The sequence below is a fragment of the Octopus sinensis genome, linkage group LG5 (genome assembly GCF_006345805.1).
Source record: "Octopus sinensis linkage group LG5, ASM634580v1, whole genome shotgun sequence".
In the NCBI taxonomy this organism is placed as follows: Eukaryota; Metazoa; Mollusca; class Cephalopoda; order Octopoda; family Octopodidae; genus Octopus; species Octopus sinensis.
This window is the reverse complement of record NC_043001.1, coordinates 31,488,976-31,510,991: the sequence shown is the minus strand read 5'-3', so window position 1 is coordinate 31,510,991 and position 22,016 is coordinate 31,488,976. Positions and strand designations below refer to the sequence as shown.

Sequence of the window (22,016 nt, the reverse complement as noted above, 5' to 3'; positions counted from 1 at the left end):
ATAGATTTACTTGATAAAGATTAATCTTGGATTAAACAATCTAACTATTGGATAAACTTTCTCACTATACCACCTCAAAGAAGGATTAGCTATTTTATTTTGTATGTTTTATCTTTCAATTTTTTAAAATATTAAATAATTTGTATTACTTTCCTTATTAAAATAAGTAACTCTTCAGTTATTCCATATATTTTCTACTTAGTAACTCTCTTTACCTTTACTGAATCACATCCAGTTACAAGGTAAAAACTGGACAAACATGTTTTAACGTTCAAATGTTCGTGTGGTCACCAGCCTACTTAACTTGCTTACATACATATTCATTTTAGTTAAATTTTAAGTACAGTAATGCTTCGATATATGAGTTTATCTTTCTCCAGAGACTGCTCGTAAAGCAAAAACTTGTATAGCAGGACAATAATTTCCCATAGTAGCAATGTTATAAGTCATAATTCTTTCCCAGAAAAATATTTTACCTATAAAATTTATAATACTTGTAGATAAATGGCAATAAAGCAACAGTAGAATATAAAGAATATTTTATGTAAAGTAAAAAGAATGTCAAGATCATTTATGATAAAAAATATTATTATTATAGAATCTCTTTCACTCACACTAGACTTGCACACACCATCTTTTGTACACACAATTGCCTATTCACAAGTACTCATAGACAGACTTATTTTTCAAAAACAAGTCTAGAGTTATTTGCTTAGAAGAAACTTTTTTTTGCCCTTTATAAATTTCTTGGTAACACACAGAGGCATTTGTTATGGTAGTAGAAACTTTTGCACTTTGTTCAAAATTTGAATCTTATGCTTTAACCTTTTTATATTAATTCATCATCATCATCGTTTAACGTCCGTTTTCCATGCTAGCATGAGCTGGACGGTTCGACCAAGGCTCCAGTCTGATCTGGCAGTGTTTCTACAGCTGGATGTCCTTCCTAACGCCAACCACTCCGTGAGTGTAGTGGATGCTTTTTACGTGCCACTGGCACAGGTATCACAACTACAATTTCCATTTGATTTTTATTTTGATGTTGATGTACTTGACTCAATAGGTCTCCTCAAGCATGGCAGGTCGCCCTACAATCCAAGGTAAGCACAGCAGGCCATCCTGGATGGGATGGGGCAGGAAACAACAAACAACCATGAACTCACGTTATTTGTCGGGTCTTTGCAGTCACAGCATATCTCCAGAGATCTCGGTCTTTCGTCATTGCCTCTGTGAGGCCCAATGTCCAAAGGTCATGCTTGACCACCTCATCCCATAATAAAACTCATAAACTCAGGACCTCATAAAGTGATATATTATTGTAGTCTCTTTATGGCAGGGTCATGCAAAACGGAATAAACTACTTACCTTCAAGTTAAACAACTTCATACACTACATATCATAATTTATTTGCTGACTAGAATGTTCTTAGATGCATTTTTAACTACTTGTAACATCCTTTATGCAACATGTTTTAATTGCACCTGTAATTCAAAAGATACATCCTTGTCGCACATGCTGTGTGACACACCAATTCTGCTTGAGAATTATACTAAGGATACATGTATCTGTCGAATGCCACATACATGTTAATTCAGGACCAAGTAATTCACTTGATCAAACAATTCAGTCCTCACATTCATATAAAAGATAGCTACCAAGCTACAGAAAACAAAAGAGTAATCTGTGAACATTGATGAATATCATATATATTATAATTTCACCCTTACAAAGTATATTTTGTAAAAGAATTATTTGATTATTAAGATTTGATTATTAATTGTTGGTTTTGAGAAAATAATGTTTGTTTTGTTCTGATTTTTTTAAAGCATATTTCTCATTGCTACATTGACATTTTTTTATTTCAGATTTATCAATATATCCAAAGTCGTTTCTACCGATCACCTGAAGTGTTACTAGGAATTGCCTATGATTTGGCCATTGATATGTGGAGTCTCGGCTGTATATTGGTAGAGATGCATACAGGAGAACCACTCTTTGCTGGTTCTAACGAGGTAATTATTGTGCATTTAATGCTATATGAGTTCAGTTAAATTACAATAGTTAAAATAATTACATTCCTGAAGCAATCAGTATTTACTTTAGGCATTTACATATATGAGGAGGCGCAATGGCCCAGTTATTAGGGCAGCAGACTTGCGATCGGAGGATCGCGGTTTCAATTTCCAGACCAGGCGTTGTGTGTGTTTATTGAGCGAAAACACCTACAGCTCCATGAGGGTCTGGCAGGGAGTGGTGGTGGCCCCTGTTGTACTCTTTTGCCCCAACTTTCTCTCACTCTTTCTTCCTGTTTCTTGAGTAACGCTGCGATGGACTGGTGTCCAGCAGCGGGGAACACATACGCCATAGAAACCGGGAAACTGGACCCATGAGCCTGGCTAGGCTTGAAAAGGGGTGCATAAATAAAAAATAGATTTATATATATATATATATATATATATAGTCCAACCTATGCCAGCATGGAAAGCAGATGTTAAATTATTATAATGTTGATGTATGTGTGTGTGTGTAATGGTTCGAGCATTGTACACATGATCACGCTTTCAGTTCCAAGACCAGGTGGTATGTTGTGTTCTTGAGCAAAACACTTCATCTTGCATTGCTCTGCGATCACTTTGACACCTAACCTGACACACCATGCACCTGTTCAAGCAACATCAATGTGATGGAGAGAGTGAGCTAATGTACGGCACAAGCATTTGATCACTATAAACAAATCATTTGTGAAGGTTGTTCAGAACTGTCTTTCTCACACTATGTAAAAGACTGACAGTAGTTGTGAATTTAAGTTAGTGATCTACTGGTTAAGTCAGAATTTTAAAACTTTTTAAAAAACTTTGTGCTGGAGTGGCTGTGTGGTAAGTAGCTTGCTTACCAACCACATGGTTCTGAGTTCAGTCCCATTGCATAGCACCTTGGGCAAGTGCCTTCTACTATAGCCTCGGACCGACCAAAGCCTTGTGAGTGGATTTGGTAGACGGAAACTGAAAGAAGCCTGTCATATATGTGTGTGTGTGTCTGTGTTTGTCCCCCCAACATCGCTTGACAACCGATGCTGGTATGTTTACATCCCTGTAACTTAGCAGTTCGGCAAAAGAGACTGATAGAATAAGTACTAGGCTTACAAAGAATAAGTTCTTGGGTCGATTTGCTTGACTAAAGACGGTGCTCCAGCATGGCCGCAGTCAAATGACCGAAACAAGTAAAAGAGTAAAGAGAGAGTAACAACTGGGCAATTGCCAGATTGCCCAAATCCCTCTTGCTGATTTCTATTTCATGAGCAATGACTAGAAAAAGGAAAGATATCCTGGATAATGTATCTTATCCAAAGGCTTAGATTTTCAGAAGCAATCCAATAATGGAGAGATAGTGAACCAACAGGACGTCAAATGGCTGAAAGGACTATTATATATTAGCATACAGCTCCCTGTTGTAAGGAAACAAAACCTTCCCTAATTAACAAATGGTTTGCTAAATTGCAGTACTCAATACAGGTATCTTGTATGGAAAAGGCAGCAAGAAATTATTTCACCTTTTACTCTTCCCATAAAAACTTCTACAAGAAATAAGGGAATTAAAAATACCCTTTTCTTTCAATATGGATGTAAACCTGTTTTTTTTAAAAAAAGAAGACCTCATTGGCTATTTTTGAGGATATTGAGAAGAAAATTATTTAGATGTGATAGTTTGTAAAGCAGTTCTCATTGCTATTACTTTGTATTCTCTTTCCAGTTTGATCAAATGATGAAAATTGTAGAAGTACTGGGAATGCCACCCAAGCATTTATTAGACCAGGCTCCAAAGGCCAGGAAATATTTTGACCAGCATCCAGATGGTATCTATGTATGTAAAAAGCCAAAAGATGGTAAAAAAGTAAGTATTTTAGTATTTCTAATCTATAGTCCTTTATATTTTTTATTCCTTTCATTGAAAACAGCATAATTATGTTTAAGATTTCTAAAAACTGTTTCATTTACATTGCTGAGATTTTAGAAAAATATCTTTTTAAATCTTCTTTATTATTATGTATCTTCTTTATTATTATGTATCTATCTATTGGCCTATATACCTACCTATATTTCTATCTATCCATCTCTATTGTCAATGGAATCTTACTCAAAAAAACAAAACAATGTTCTTTTCTTCTAAACAATACCCCCAAAAAACATCTGTTTTATATAAATGAACAAGCTGTTTGTACATTCACAAAATTTTATTTGACAAGTTCGAGAAACAAATGAAAGCACTAATAATAAAGAAGAAATAAAAAGATATTTTTTCCAAAATTCTGACGACTTTTTTTCTTGGTATATATATATATATATATATATATATATATATATATATATATATAATGTATATATGTGTATGTGTGTATAAATTTCAGGGAAACCTTCTGATCAAATTCTGTTCTCTTTTCAGTATAAACAGCCGGGTTCTCGGAAACTACATGATATAATTGGTGCTGAAAGTGGGGGACCTGGAGGTCGGAGGGCAGGGGAACCTGGGCATAATTTGGCAGACTATCTTAAATTTAAGGACCTTATATTAAGAATGTTAGATTATGATCCAAAGACACGCACCACACCCTATTATGCCCTCCAACATAATTTTTTCAAGAAGACCACAGACGAAAGCACTAATACGTCCAGCAGTACATCAGGTAGTCCAGCCATGGAGCAACAGTCCGTGTCCAGCCCACCAGGTATTTATAAACAACAGCAAAACTTTATATTGATCTTCCATTAGATTATTGTTTTGGGGAGAGTTTTTTCATAAGCAGATAGTCTCATTTATTTAATTTATTTTTTATTTTTTCATTTGAAACGTGTAGTTTCCACTATTCGGTTTGAATTTTATGTTTCTGCTGCATTTCAGTTCATATGACCTTCTTTCACTTATCTACACATACTTTCTTTCTCTCTCTCTTTCTCTCCCCCTTCTCTCTGTATATGTGAATAATATATATATAATTACATTGAATACTTCCAGGCTAATAAAGTCATTCATATAACAGTCAAGAAATTAATAATTCTTTAGCTAAGTTTAGCTACAGTAATTCATATAATTTCTCTAATATTATGTGTGCAACATTTTTTCCTCCACTTGCCTCATTAAAAACTTGATTGGGGCAAATTCAATAACATTGCACAACCATCAGAAGTTAGTTAAAATAATATAGCTTTTTTTTTTTTGTATAAATATTAGATCTTAATTGTATCTTATTTCAACTCAGACTGCAATAGTAATTAACTATTTTTATTTGCTTTGGTATCATGTACAAAGCCACAAAGTAGATTATTATTAACACCTTATAGAACTAGTTGTTATAGTAATATTCTTCTTCTCTGCTCCTTTTTAGTTTTTTTTTTCACTCTCACCTTCACCACTCTTTCATTACTCCTCCTTCCTTCCATCTCTACTTATTTCTCTCCATTCAAGAAGTTATTCTCTCTCTCTCTCTGTCTATTTTCAATAGATTCAGTAGATTATAGTTTATAACAATAACTTCTAGCTAGAAATAAAATCGTCGTTTTAAGTCCTGATCAAGCTGGGATTTGGGTTTCTTTTTCTCCAGTATCCACTACATTACTGCTATTTATTCTATTAACCTTCAAAAAGGCTTTTCTAAAAGACAGAGTTTAATTCATGTCTTCGAAGTTCTAATTTTTCTCTGTGCCACTTGTTATAATGGTGAAAATATTTCATATTTAGAAAGACATTAATCTGCAAAGTGTCTCTTAGAAAAAATGCTACCTTGTTTGTCATCTTCTTCATTGTTTTATTATCCACTCTTCCGTGCTTGCATGGGTCAATCAGAGTTTATTGAAGCAGGTTTTCTATGGCCAGATATCATTGCTATCCCTAATCCCTACCTGTTTCCAAACAAGGTGATATTTTCCCATGGCCATACATGTTTTCATAGAGAATTGGAAATGAATAACATTCGTTTACAACAATCACATGATGTCAAGTCAAGGAGACAAACATTCTCACCCTCACACATTCGTGTATGTGTGTGAAAGAGACAGGCTTCTTTCTGTTTCCGTCTAAGAAATCCACTAACAAGACATTTGTCAGCCCAAGGCTATAGAAGAAGGTACTTGCTCAAGGTGCTATGCAGTAGTACTGAACCCAAAACTCTGTGGTTAGGAAGCAAATTTATTAACTACACAGCCATACCTGCATGTCTGCTATATAGTGCTATGTACATTTGAGTCAATGAACATAATTTTTGTGCGACTGTAGGAAGTGATATTGAATAACAATAGCTGTGAGTTGAATTGTTGTTGTTGAAAACCGTTGTTCTTCTTTGTCCAGGCTGCAACATAGAGTTAGCAGATCAACTACTGGGAAGTAACACATATTCAACTGATGAGATATAGTTTAGGTTTGGAGGTCTTTTTGTTAGTAATCAAAGTGTAAAATTTGACCAAACGTAGCATAGAAAATTCTTTCAGATTGGGCCAATGATTCCTTGTGACTTTGGGCAAGTTCATATTTTTATCCAAGTAGAAAAAGGGTAAAAGACTGTGTCTATTCTGATGGAATCTTAAAATCAGGATGGTAAATGACTAAGTAGCCCATGAATTATATACACCATCATTGTTTTTATGTCTCCTTTTATCCATGCTTGCATGTGTTGAACAAGACTTCTTAAAGCGATGTTCTATGGCCAGAAGCTGCTTCTGAGGCCGACCCTTGCTTGTTTTCAAGTAAGGTGCTTTATTCCACTGGTCTTTGCATGTCAAACTGCCAAGTGGGACACTTTCTTATGAGGGACATAAACAACACCACCACTTCCCCCCGAGCAGTGTTTATGCAAAGACATCAGGAGACAAATAGATGTACACACACATACACAAACATGCAACAAGCTTCCTTGCAGTTTCCATTATCCAAATTTTCACTTACAAACCATTAGTCAATCTAAGGCTATAATAAAAGGCACCTGCTCAAAGTCACAAGGAATCATTGGCCCAATCTGAAAGAATTTTTTGTGCTACGTTTGGTCAAATTTTACACTTTGATTACTTTTATATTCGTCACATCTCATTTGAAGGGGTCATGCCATTGTAAAGTTTAAACTTTGAACACGAAGACCCAGCAATTAAGATGTTAGAATACTGGAAGCGTATTTGTTTTATTTAACTTCAAAACATTTGTATTAGCGTAATCTATTTGATTGAGTGACAAACAAAGGGAAAACAGAACATAGCGATAGGAGAGATATGTTAATATAAAAAAATTGATTAATGATTATGTGCAGAAAATGGTTTTGTAGCAGTGTGTTGCTACATGCTGTTTGATGCTGGCCAACATTGTTTGATCACCGAACACAGCTATGATCTATATCTTCATAACTATATTAGTTGTCTGTGTCTAGTAATAAGGTTTTCTTTGTAATGTAGATGAAAAAGATGATTCATTTTCCAAGATTGATAAATATACACCACCATATATCATCTGAGAAATTACATGAAATCATAACAAAAAAAAAAAAAAGAAAATTCTGTAGAATTTGTCTTAAAGTGAATATTATTTAATAAGTAGGGTCTAGTGTGAGAGGATCGCCTCTATTTCCACTAACATTGATATCTGAACTGAATAAATCTTTCTTCACAACAGGTCTATGTTATTGTAAGAACATATGTTTAGCTCATTATTAAAGATTATCTTCCAGTATCTTCTTTCAGTTGCATGTTTATTACCTTTTCTCTTACTCTTATCTCATGACAAGAATACTATCAATAACACATTAAGGAAAAGGAAATATACGCATTCGCATCAGATAAAACCTTTTCACTCCACTGGATATCATTTTCTTTTGTTTTATCTTTTCTCTAATAGTTAATGTATTTCTAGCATTTATTTTGCCTGCTGCATGAATTTATGCACACTCGTGATATATTTTGGTTGTATACAAACAGGGTGGGTAACAGCAGTGGAAGTTTTTAACTATATATATCATAAGTGTAGTCTTTTTTATGTGATTCTTTTTGATAAAATGAAAGTGAGATGTTTATACAAATAATTCTTGTCTTAAAACAAAATAAACAGGAATAAGTGATAATCCAATCATATTTTACAAACTAGCTAACTTTAAAGATAACCTCTTCAATTGCTTCACATTAAAATTTTAGATATTTTTTTCTTCTTCTTCTTAAAAATAATCCCCAATTAATATTAAAATAACTTTAAACTAGCAAGTCAAGATAAAAATAAATTTAAAGTTTGGAAAATAAACTATTTATTTTACTTATTAGAACATTTAGCTGTTATATATTTAAGATTTTCTTAATTACTCCAGCACCAAGCTGTAATTATGAATTGAATGTGTGTTCCAACATATCCAACATTCAACTCTTAATCATAATTTATAGAGAGCATTTTGCCACTGATTTACTTTTACAAATAAATTATCAATAGATTCTAATTCTTTCTCAATGCCAAACAGACTGTGCTACTCATTAGTGTGTGTTTTTATCTGTTTACTTTGAAATTGTTCTCTTTACAATGTTTGCTTTGTGTGTTTTTGTTTTTTTGTTGATTTGTTTTCTTTAAATATCTTGCTGCCAAATCTGCTTCTACTTATTACATGATTGCATAGCAGAAATACAATGTCTTTTTTTTTTTTTAATTGTATCATGTAATAGTATTGGAAGTGTTTAGACAACATTTGGTTTATTAAAATAGTTTTTGTCTGAGGCCTAATTGAAACTTTTTAGTATAAACTCTTAAACAATGTGCTCTCATTTGTCTACTCAATTCTCAAAATTCCAATCAAGTATGTCCTCCCATGTCATTTTCATTGGCTTTATTGATGATTTTGTTTCTTGATTTCAAATCAATATAAATAATTCAGCTTTGGCATAAAAGCAATTAAAATAGCAAAAGAAAAAAAAGATTCATTGCTATCTTGACCAACTTTAGATACTCTCCTTTCAACAGAAACGTGCAACAATGCACATAAGAGCCATAAATCTAAATCAATGCTTAGGAATTAGCTCCAATGATTCTGTTATATACTCAAAAGAAGCTACATATTAATCTGAAAGTTGTGTATTAAATGAAATTGTTTAAAAATATAAAATGTATTATGTTGTGCACCTTCAAAATATATTTTGCCAAAAAATACTTATGTTTGGCACTGATAAAAAAAAGAATTACTTGCTAACCCTTTAACACTAATTCCATTGAGATCACTACTGAGTTGTAGAGATGGTAATAAATAAAGTATTAAACAATTTTAGTAGAAATAATAATTTGCTGCTTTAAAGCTTAATATGGTGTGTATTAACATCCGAAAAAGGACTGTACCAGGTCTTTGAGTGTGCTAAAATAAATTTTAATAACATAAAGGATTTCATTAAACTGAGTGACAGTATACTGCCAGTCTTATGTTCTGGAAAAGATTCTAGCTTTATTGCCAATTTGAAAGTGGAAAGAGTAGCCTTGTAGAACTTGTTTTCATCTTTGCAAGTTAGGCAGTTGAGTGTCCTGGAACTAAATATCCCAGGACCTTCCTTGCTTTCCATGATATGAAAGGCAAAAGCAAATTGCTGCTGTGCCTCAACAACCGAAATGCAACTGACTGCCTTCCAATTTTTTCAGCATGGTCCACTGAAAGAGAAAGGATCCGTCCACGAGGTTTTGTTCCACATAACGGTTTGTTTCGTCGATGATATATGTCCCAAAGATCGAATCCCTCTGAAGAAAATCTGGAAAAATCTTACAGGTTTTTGCCATCTCTTCATTCTCTAATATTTCCCTCTTTCTCTCTTTCCATTTAATGTGCTGCAAAGAAACAACACCAAAAGATAGCTCCCGACTAACTATGAGAATGCATGCTTCTCACCTATTGGGCAGAAAAGTGGGTTAATATCTAGCTGTATATGGCCAGGGTCACTTTCTGGTTTCTACAATGGTTTGACTTTTTGTTGGTAGATATGTAGCCATACATTCAATCCATCTACTCTTCTGGCTTGAGGATGGCTGGCAATCGCAATGATCCAGAGAGGATTTATCTCTTAATAATTTGTCAGCTGATCAGATCATTGATTGAACACTATGGAAAGAGGGACATAAATTTCTTGGCATTCATGTTAATGTTGTTTGACTTGATTACCACTCACATTACTTCGACTCAATGTATTCATTGTCAGTGGTGGCTTCTTTGATGCATTTTCTTCCAATTCTCTCACTAATTCACCTCTAGTACAACTCTTGTACACTCTTGACTTTCATTCCCATCCCACTGCCAAGCTTTTTGCATGCAATCTGCATGCTTCTTGCCATTAAAAGAACATTTATTATTATTATTATTATTATTATTATTATTATTATTATTATTATTTTTTTGTACCTGTTTTATTCTCAGTATCATAAAAGAATATTGCAAAGCTTCAATTAATATTGTGAAAGATTAATAAAACTTAAAGATTCGCCTTAATTACCCATTGAACTGATTTTTATACAACCTATGTGCTATTGGTATTTGATGGTTTTGTTCTTAAATATAATTAATGTAAGCCACTGCTAGAGGAATATCTTCATTTACTGAATAATATACAAACACTGTCAGCAATGTGTCGTAATCTGTTGGCAAATATAGCTGGGTACTATTAGAATAATGTCTTCAATGATAGGGAAAATGGCCTCAGACTAGTTTCTAATTTACCTTAAATTAATTATGAAAAGTTAATTTAAAATATTTTACTTAAGCCTGCTTCAGACCAAAATTGACAGAACTAATAAAGACAGTTATCAAACCAACTCATCTAATCTTCAGAAAATGATAACCAAGTTTAATTATAATTAGATTGCTAGCATTGATAGTAATGGAAATGCTGGTATGAAGTACCGCCAAATTTAGTAAAATACATTTTCGGTGGAAAGTCAATGTTAAGTTATGTATTGCTCAAAAAGGAGTTTCTTCAAATGCTTTACATACCACATGTGACTAATTTTATCCCTAGTTGATATTAATTGGAGATTATTTGGAATATAGAATCTTGAAAAATGATGACATTAAATTGGTTCAGTCTTGCCTTGATTCTTTAGCTGTTATTTTCAGTTTGTGTTCGAGTGTGGAAATTAATGCAAAGTTGAGGAATTGTTTGATCTTGGATTTTTCTTTGTGAAATAGAACTTGAGTAGTTTGCTTTCTTAGTTATTATTAACTCAGTCCATACAATCAAGTCATTTATATTGAAATTGTTACGTATGGATGTGTATTTAACAGAAATGGTTTGCATGGAATCTTTTAGAATACTAATAAAAGAACCTTTACATTATATTTATAATGTGAGTGGGAAATTTATAAAAGAGAGTCTGATTCATATTTTCTTCATTCATATATCTTACATTTGAGAATCGCTACCATTTGTAGACAGATTTTTTTAGAAATATAGATTTTGTAACGTGTTCCTTTTTTAAAAATAAGTTTCTTAGCCTCTTGAATAATAACATTACTCAGGTGAGAAGTCTTACTTATAATACTGAAACAATATTACTTTGGAAATTAACATAACCTTTATGATTTATGTAAGCAGTAGTTGAACCAATTGTGTGTATATATGATACTATGATATTTATATATATATACGTTTAAATATTTGTTGTGCCAGATTTTTTATGTGAAGTCGTGTGTTGAAACAGATATTGTTATATTTCGGAATGGTCATATTGCCAGTTTAGCCAATAAAAACACACGCACTATATATTTGGTGTTATTTTGCTTCAGTGATATTTATTTTTTACATTAATCTTAATCTTATTTCAGCCAGAGTTCTTTCGTCACACTCCTGTGACCGCATCAAAATGGCTGACGGTTAGTAAGGAGAGACACAAACAAATAAGAAAGAAGAAAACAAAGGACCACTGATGCGGTCACAGGAGTGTGACGAAAGAACTCTGGCCGAAATAAGATTAAGATTAATGTAAAAAAATAAATATCACTGAAGCAAAATAACACCAAATATATAGTGCGTGTGTTTTTATTGGCTAAACTGGCAATATGACCATTCCGAAATATAACAATATATATATATATATATATATCATAGTATCAACCAGGTCTCAGATGCTGTGATACACTGCTGAACACAATGCACTTCTAATTCTGTCTTGATTGCATCATTCTTTTCCATCTTGACCCAAATTGCTAAACTAAATCATTTTCCCATCATTGTAGAAGCCTTCCAAGTGACTTTTTCCAATCTCTTGGATACCGCTCAGCTACTACATGGGTCCATCTGTTGTCTTTGAACTTTGCTACCTGTCTGACCCAGTGAATTTTTGTATTCTACAATCACATTGTTCTCTCTGCCTCAGTCTCCAATTATCTCATTTTCAATATGTTCTCAGAATAATACACATGTCAGACTCTTTAATAGTACTGCTCTACCTGTGTTCTTATACACAAGTGAGACGTGGGCTACTCTGAAGAGGATAGATCAACAATTGGCTACAACACAAAGAGCCATAGAAAGATCCATGCTAGGAATATATATATATATATACACACACATATACAGGTCATCGTCAACTTATGACCGATCGACTTTGCAATGATTGGCGTGCCAGCTCCTGGCATCAATAATAAATAGTCCAGTTGAAATCTAATGGGTTTACTTTCTTGAAATTAACCTGTTTACAGATGATGTCAGCTAACAATGCATCTCCTAGGTTTGGTTATCAATCGCCACTGTGTTGGATGACTATCCTGTCACAGAGACATCGAGGCAACCTTGTATTCATCAGACGACAGCTTGAGACTCCGAAATTTTTGACTAACACCAGTATGATAGTATCATACAGAATGCTGTGTGTGACTTTTACCTGAGAATGTACCTCCAGAATGTAAAAACATAAAACAAAGCTATGTAGGCCTATAGGTCGACTTACGACCATTCAGTCAGAACCAGTTGTAGTCGTAAGTCAATGTTGACCTGTATATATATAAATATATATATATATATGTATGTATACACACACACATGTACACACAGGTAAGCACATAAGTGCAAAACAAGATGAAAAAGATAGTACTCGAATACCAAAGGTAGAGTAATATGCTTTTTGTTAACGCTGCAAAATTATCGTAGTTATGATAGAAATATATGTGTGTATGTGTATATATAATTATAATTGTAGGGCACTAAATATTGTTGTTTAAAATCTATACTAAAGGTTCCCTTACCAAGATATTTTTAAAGCTGTTTCTGATTTGACTTTATAATCAACATTTTATTATATTTCTTATATCACAATTCAGTTTTAAATATATGAGATATATTGTATTCATAATTTAATGCTAATGTTCATACAGCTTGAAGAAAAATTGTAACCATCGTTTAGAGAAACATAACCAGCCATATGTGAGATGGTGGTTACTGCTAGCTAAAAGAGAGATTTATTGCAATTAAAAAAAGTATAACACAAGAAACTATCTTGTGTGTTGTTTTTATTTTGGGTTGGTGGATGGATAGCTTCTACTGTTGCTTTTATTTTTCTAGAAATTCTTGTGTTTTGGAAAAGGAAATCAAATCGGATACAATTGAGAATTGTAAAAGTGGAATTGTTTTCAGTAGATATGCCCTTAGCATATGTAATGACTTTCCTTGTTGCATTATTTGTCTCCTTAATCTAGCTAACCACAAAATAATAAATCCACATTTAAGTGATTACATGAAGCCATAAAAAGCAAAGAATCTCTAATTGGAAAGGTTATCAAAGTTGTGTGTGCCTCTGTACATGTCAGAGAATAATTTACAAAATTTACATTAGATCTTTTATTTTATCTAAATTATTATCCCTATAATGTAAGATGAGTAATCTTTGTTTTTTTACTTGTTTCAGTCATTAGACTGCAACCATACAGGGGCATTGCCTTAAAGAATCTTTAGTAGAATGAATCAACCCTCATACTTATTACTGAAGCATTTTGAATTATCTAATGTTGTTTTTTTTTTTTTAATCTGACTGAAATAACAACATAACATCACATTTTCATCAAATTTTACTCTTTGTATTTTGGAAGGGATTCTTTTTAACTCTGAAAAGGTGTTTTTTTTTTCTTTCTTTCCTTTCTTAATTTGTTAACTTGAAAATGATATTAGAATTGGAATTAAAAACTTGATCTACCTCTGATAGTATTTATGAAACAAAGCTTGCCATCAAGAACTAATGATATTACATAAATTAATTTGTAAACCACAATATTTTTTTTTAATCACTAATAGATACAGTAGTTTAACCCTTTAGTGTTCAGATTATTCTATCAAACATAATGCTTATTGATTCCCATTGATTTGAATTAATCATGCATTATCTCATATCTTCAAGATCTTGATGGTGTAATTACTTAATGTAGAATAACATTGTAGGGTAGGTATGAGAGCCTGGATCTGGTCAGTTTGAACATAAAACAGATTAACTATTTTGGCCGGATATGGCCGGTTTAAATACTAAAGGGTTAAGCATAATGTATCAATGTTGTTGGTTCCAAATATGTCAGGTTTGAAATTACATCAGCCATTCTGTGAAAGTCTTGTAATTCATTACATGATTTCTTTCAATTTGGACAACTACTTAGAATTCCATACCAATCTCTCTTCCAGTCAACAGATGACTATACATCTACAACAAAGGACTAAATCATTGGCATATTTGTTACAGAATTTTGAAGTTTTTTCTTCTTTTTTGTTACCCTGCTGCATACATTTAAAATGGTTCCTTTGATTCAGAGATTGTCAAATAGTTACACACATGTACTTGCTCTTTTCTTGCATAATTTGTGCTTATAGGTTCAGTATGATATAATATAAATTACTTGACTGTTTGACTTCTTATTGATGTTTCATAGTTTTTCATTTTTCTCTTTGTCTAAGCTTATTATATTACAACCTGTTTTAGTATCACTCACTTCCAAGAAATATTCCTATGTTATAGGATATCAGCAATTTGCTATTAGTGTTTCCCTCAAGTAGTAGGTAATGTCCTATAGAAAGGGGCTTTTCTTTGTGTATGTCATGCTTTTATAGCTATAAATACTTTGTCTGTGAATTATATTTCTATTTTCTAGTTTCTCTCTTACATATGTGGGATATATTTCTATGATATCAGTCTTTGTGGAAATATTTCTTGTGTTCATTGTAGCCTAGAGTGTCATGTAATAGGGAAGGGTATAGTTCTTCTGAAATTCCCTTGAATAAACCAGATTAATTAATTTGCATGGAAAAAAAACTAACATTACAAATTACTACTGCTTCTTTGTTACTGAATTACATAAACCTGCTTAATTCTTTATCATCCCCCACTTTACAATTTACCTGGGCAGCTGTATAACAACCATTCATCATAACTTCTCATAAATTATTGAGCTGCTAACAGCTCTTACTCTGGACAGGAAATGAGTTATTATTTCATCAGAATTTGTCTCTTGGCCATTTCTTTGTGTAATTAATGGCTGTATTGTTTGATTAGAAACGTCTCACAGTTCTTGTAAATATTCTGCTTATTTTCTGTTCCCTTATAGCTCCACCATCGTCATCGGTGTCAGTATCCCGGCGGGACAAATCCTTCATCCAACTATCCAGGACAAGTTAACATTCAGGTTAGGCTGATTTCTGGTGTATTTCTTGATCCATGCTACTAATAACAACTAATAGCAAACATCTTACTTCTCTTCTTGTTAGTGTACCTGCAAGGCTGCGCACACTTTTGGGCATGTACATATAGCTGCCTGCGCACATACGTGCCCTCTTTGTGAAGATTTATGTATACATAATTTACATAAAATCATTTATTAGTTCCTAAAGGAAGTCTTATCAGTAAAAGAGTCTGTTTCTTAATGGATGTCCCTCTCAGCAGTTTTCAGATAACAACTGCCTTTCCACTGTAACATCAGTTGTATCAACTTTGGGCTTCTTTCATTTCAAGCCAGCTTTACTCATTTAGCAACAAGCCGAGAAAGAGTATAATATCACTGTAGAGAATGATAGAAATCTAAATAAATAACACTCCATTACTATGGTAGCTGTGTAGAGGTTAGGTAATATATAGAGTGAGGGAATATATATATGTGAATACAAAAGTTTTTGGCACCCTTCTGTATTGTTATTGACAGCTATAATTATTTCTTTATTACCCACAGGGGGCTGAACATAGAGGGGACAAGCAGACAGACAAAGGGATTAAGTCGATTACATCGACCCCAGTGCGTAACTGGTACTTATTTAATCGATCCCGAAAGGATGAAAGGCAAAGTCGACCTTGGCGGAATTTGAACTCAGGACATAGCGGCAGACGAAATACCGCTAAGCATTTCGCCCAGAGTGCTAACGTTTCTGCCAGCTCGCCACCCTACGGCAGCTATAATGTAGCTATTAATTGTACAATCAAGTGAGGTTTTCTGTCTTTAAAAGGAAGATAACTCCTTAGAACTTCTATCATGAAGTACTAAAATAGAAACAAATAATAACTGAGCATAAAGAAAATGTATTTTCATTATGATTTTGTAAAATTTCTCTTTGCCTTAAAAATAAGCTTGATATGAGTATTGCAGTTGCAATTATATGATCACTATGTGTTAAAGCAAATAAGCCTTGTGTTAACGTAGAAGAAAGTATATTATAATGTAGATGTAAAAACAAGAAGAGAGATCCATTACACAAAGAATATTGCTGAAATGGCTTAACTGTTTGCTTAGATGATAAGTGCTTATATATATTTTCCAGGAAAGATGAGAATTAACAAGCAATTTTATGATACAATTATCAACATCTTTCTCAGGAGACAAAGCGAAAGAACTTAATCTACAAATGCTAGTGAAAACCTGGAGGCAAATAACGAAGACACATTATGGCAGATTCTTTTACAGGAAATGAGAAGAAAATTTTCAGGATTAAATAATAGATGCATAAAAATAATCAGTAGAATTAGAGAAAAATTGTGATAGTTTTCATTAGCAGGATTTAACTCAGTAAAAATAAAAAGTGTGAGGTATGTTGGAATATCATGAAGGTAAAAAAAAAACCTTAATGTTTAGATAACAGGCTTTGTCTTAGGTATCAGATATTTTGCCTCACAGCATGTGAATATAACTTCTTTTTTTGTTTTGATATATAAGTGGCTCAAAGGTAGTCGAGAGTGACAGAAGCAATAGTGTATTAAATTATGTCTTTCCAGATTTATTTCATTTCACTTACTTTCTGGTTTTCAACCCAGCTAGGATCAACTTTGCCCTTCTTCTCACTGATGTTGATTCCTTCTATTTCAATAAAAAGTGTGTTACTGATATAGATAAACAAACATTGATATTAATAAGGTAGAAACCATATGTAAGAGATCAAAGAATATAGTGGGGTAAAGATAGTTACTGTGATGTTTGTCTTTCTCCTTAAGTATATCTTTTATCTTTTACTTGTTTCAGTCATTAGACTACAGCCATGTTGTAGAGATTTTTTGTCAAATGAACTGACCCCAGTACTTTTCCTTTTTTAAGCCTGGTACTTATTCTATCAGTCTCTTTTGCTGAGCTGCTTAGTTATTAGGACATAAACAAACAGACACACACATAGATAGATAGATAGATAGATAGACAACAGGTTTCTTTCAGTTTCCATCTACCAAATCCATTCACAAAGGCTTTGGTCAGCCCAAATCTATAGTTGAAGACACTTGCCCAAGGTGCCATGCAGAGGAACTGAACCCAGAACCATGTGGTTGTGAAACAAGTTTAAAATAAATTACATGAAGCATGTAGCTAGTATGAAATGTAGTTATAGTGTTAGGGGCAGCAACTTCTTCTAATTTTCATTTTAATAAATATATCTATTGTTCACAAGTGTTAACTTTAGTTGATCCCTTGTTTTACCTATCTGCTTTTTTTTTTTTGCAAAATTGTAATTAATAGGTTATCACTATAAAAAAAAAGTTATTTGTATAGAATAAATATTTTAAATTTCTTTCATAACTGGTTACACTGAACTGACTTCTCAATGTTACATTTTAAAGTATCTGTATTGTGTAACTACTAACTACACTAGTACTCAAACTGGGACTAATGGACTAATACAGCAACATTAGTCCCAATCTGTTGGTTAAAGAATATAACATTGAGGATTTATGCGAAATTGCTTTTCCATTCTGACACTCATTATAGGTCTCAAAATTCTTTTTTTTGCAAACTAGGGTTACCTGCCTGTAAATGCTATTTTAGTGGATTATGTTCAATCAAAATTTGTATTTGTGGAATAAAGAAGGGGAAAAAGAGTAACATCTGTTTCCAAGTGTATTTGTGGTATTTCTTCTTTCGGTGTTATTTCTTTATATCAGATTTTTTTGAGAATTTTCTTTACTTTGTTGGTTTGAATTCTTACAGCAAATATTAGGTTACTCATGACAAATATTAAAACAACCATTTGCATTTACATCATAAACCATATAAATTGTTTTGATGGGCAGCTACTCCCTACAGTAAACCCCACCCGTCCACCTGTCTTTTCTCTTCATATAGGGTGTTTAAACATTTGAATTAGTAGATTCTCTATCATTTATAAAGTGTAACAAGTTTCTATTTGTGTGTCATTGTAACTTTTGCATCTATTTTCATCAGTTTTCTCTTGCATCTATTTTCATTGTTTTCATTTATTACTGACAAGAATACTTTGTCGATCCTCATTTGTATCAATTAAAATTTTCTATTACCTCATGGATGCTTATTTGCCCTCATTGTATTAATACTTTTTGTGAATATATGTATAGAAAACGTCTTTATATATATATATATTTCTACTAATTCTTTTGTGTATGCCATTCAATCTATGCCACATGTTTAAATCAATCAGAAAATTCTCTCCAAACATTACTACTTTAGTATAGTCTAGATTATCATTATGAGCTTTTTAATGGAAAGAAATTATAACATTCAAGAAATATGTTTAGTGCATGTTAAAAGTTAATTTTTCTAGATTTTTTTTTTCCCATTTATAATTATAATTATAGTATTTTTGCTGCTAGTGTTATCTAGCCTAAGCAAATAGCTTATGATTACAATGCATGTATATGTGAAACTTAGTATCACGCAAAATGAAAACCATATTGATACTAAGAATTTTTAATAATCCTGCAAGTTCACTACTAAACTTTTTATACTTTCACTAATAATGTAATTTTTATGGTTGTTACAAAGTCCATTGCATCAAATTTTCATTCCATTTGTGTATTCATTGTTGAATTTTGCTGATAACTTGTAATATTGTCTTCGATATTAGGTGTTTATTTTAGAAGTAATGTTGACCAAAAATAATAATTTGTCAGTAATGAATAGTGAGACTATTGGTGGTGTCTGTTTGGGGTGACCCCCTTTGGTCATGAATGACCATGAGATTGCACCTACAAAGTTACCCTCTGAGGCACAAGTTCAGGCAAGGTTATTTATGGAAGACCAGCAGTCACCTATGTATACTAGCCTCTCCTCTCTATGCTACCAATGTTATCCAAGGGAAAGGCAAAAGCCAATACAGCTTGGCATCAGTGATGTTGCAACTCATTTCTACAGCTGAGTGAACTGGAGCAATGTGAAGTAAAGTGTCTTGCTCAAGAACACAACATGCAGCCCAGTCCGAGAATTGAACTCACAACCTCACGATCGTACCTTCATTGGTGTCAGTTTACTTATATGTTTAATGCAGTAATGGACATAACTATTTTTTTATGTTCCACTTTTTTTCAATTAGTAGATGAGTTCGCAGTCACATAGTGACTGATTCACATTTCGTTTGGTTTCAATATATATTCAAGACTTATAAATAAGCATGTAAATATTGTATGGTGTCCTTATTGGTCAAGAAAATAAGAATTAAGACTTCCAGTCAGTGCTGTTTTCATCATTTAATGGATTTGAATATCAGTGAATCCTTATCTCAAGAATATTAATATTTAATGTATCATCAGCGGGTAAAACTAATGGGGTGGAAGAATCAAAACTTTATATTTGCTGCTGTTGCTATTGTTGTAAATTCATTCACTCTTTTCTTTTTTCTTTTTCTTTCAGTGAATTTTCCCTTTTAGGTGGACATGCAAGATCTGATTGGACTCATCAGCATCATTTCCAGTATCAGCATCATTGTCCTTCTGCAGCACCATGGTCTGCATCCCCCCCTGATGGAGGCCGGTGGAGGACACCGTATTGCCAGAGATGTGGGAGGTTATTCGAACTTCTTCTCTGTTTACCTGATGACCACCTTTCCCAGAGATTAGCAAGTGAATGCTAAAAGAGCCTGTTAGTCCTGAAACTGCAGTGCAACAGCTACCACTTTTACAGACATCTGGCAGGACTGGTCACTTTCAGACCACTTCCACTCTCATCATCCACCAGATCAGTCAATCATTCATTGGCTCACTCTACACATTAGTGTGCATGTGTATGTATTTGTATGCAAGTGGGACATCAACTGTGATGATAATGTGTTATAATACCTTGTAGGAACATCCTACATCAAACCACCCCAGTGCTACCTTTAGTACAACTAATAGACTGTTATCAACCTTCATTGAACAAACAAACAAACAAACAAAACAAAACAAAAATATTAAAAAAAAAAATTTGCTGGAGAGAGAGCTTGAAGTAGAGGATGGTATGTTCTTTATTGTAGCAATATCTGTAACTGGTGGAGGGGTGGTGCTGTAGAAATCTGGTTATCACCATCAGTTGCATGTACAACAAACCTCATGTTTACCACCATCTTCTTCACAGGTATCCTAATGTCATTCATTTCAAGAAGCCATCTAACAGTTGTGACTATGGCAGTTAAAGGTGGCTACTTTGTTGGAAGCGGATTTCAATGATTTCAATTAAGCCATCACTGTCTTTCATGGTCGCACTATGCATGAGCACAATTTTGGGGGATGTGCTTTCAAACCTGTCCAACATGTCTTCCTCATAGCAATTTATCCAAACAGCTTGGTCATAATTTCTAACATCAAAAACCTTCTCTGCTCATCTCAATTTGAAACAAGCAGTACTCACACTGAAAAAGTTAACGTTGTGAAACAGAACTGGTCAACTAACTCAAGTGTCTCCTTGGTCAAAATCTTAACCCTCCAGATGACATTGACATCGCCACTCCACCCCCACTAGTCTGGCTGTTGTCTTTATTTACAAGCCTTGCATACCAAGTTGCAACAGCCTTTTTATGACAAAAGAACCGAACAAAAGATTAACATGATAGGGAAGAGTTTTTCATTTTGGTAATATGTTCATCAGTCCAACAATCGATTTTATTTATTTAAACTTTATATCATAATTATTTTTTTTATTAGACTCATCAGCAACCAGATGATGATGATGATGATAATGATGATGATAAAACCTGTATGAAACTAAGAATGATGAGGAATCAAAAATTAGGAAATTTAACATTGTTTCCTCCATCATAAACTCCTCTGTCAGCTAATTTTGGAGAAAATGACTGGTTGTGGTTTTGCTTTTTATTTTCATTTTTAATTCTTTTAATCAAACCTATAATTTATTATGTCAATTTCCATTAATTATATTCTCTGATGGGGTCAGTATTCATGGAAATATGCTTCATGTTCCCTTAGGGTACCAGCTCAACTTATTTAGCATGTAGCAATAATGTATTACAGCTTGTGACCCATCAAGAAGTGGAACGCCAGATAAGAAGGCCTCAACCAATCACCTCTAGTATCCTTCTGCAAGGAAAGCTTGCCACCGGTATTTTATAATCTGTGAACATCACAATCCAATTCATAGTTTCCAAAAAAAAAAAAAAAAAACCATCATCAGCAAAGCAATAGCTTACAATGGAATTCTACAGGTTTGACTGCTATGTTGATATATCATCTTGAAAGTCAAAAACCCTGAGTTTCTCTCATATCTCATAATATTACAAAGTAAAGTGTCAAGCATTCGATCAGAAGAGCTGAGAGGTTGCCAGCATTCAGATGGATCAAGTTGGCCACCAATG

General features: G+C 33.2%; 1 protein-coding gene across 10 annotated transcripts in view; it reads left to right on the top strand.

Moving 5' to 3' along the window:
* Positions 1-21,825, top strand: part of LOC115211760 (dual specificity tyrosine-phosphorylation-regulated kinase 1A) — a 509,539-nt gene extending 487,714 nt beyond the window's left edge. For 7 of the 10 annotated variants that reach the window (XM_036503300.1, XM_036503299.1, XM_036503296.1 and 4 more), the window contains 5 exons: positions 1,866-2,012; positions 3,751-3,891; positions 4,441-4,723; positions 15,560-15,637; positions 20,081-21,825. In XM_036503300.1, the coding sequence (XP_036359193.1) occupies positions 1,866-2,012; positions 3,751-3,891; positions 4,441-4,723; positions 15,560-15,630 (642 nt within the window). In that variant the 3' untranslated portion in view covers positions 15,631-15,637; positions 20,081-21,825. Of the gene's footprint in view, positions 1-1,865; positions 2,013-3,750; positions 3,892-4,440; positions 4,724-9,633; positions 9,758-15,559; positions 15,638-20,080 lie in introns of all 10 variants that reach the window. The other 3 variants (XR_004999370.1, XR_004999371.1, XM_036503298.1) reach the window with 3 other exon arrangements.
* Positions 21,826-22,016: the final 191 nt, after the last annotated feature.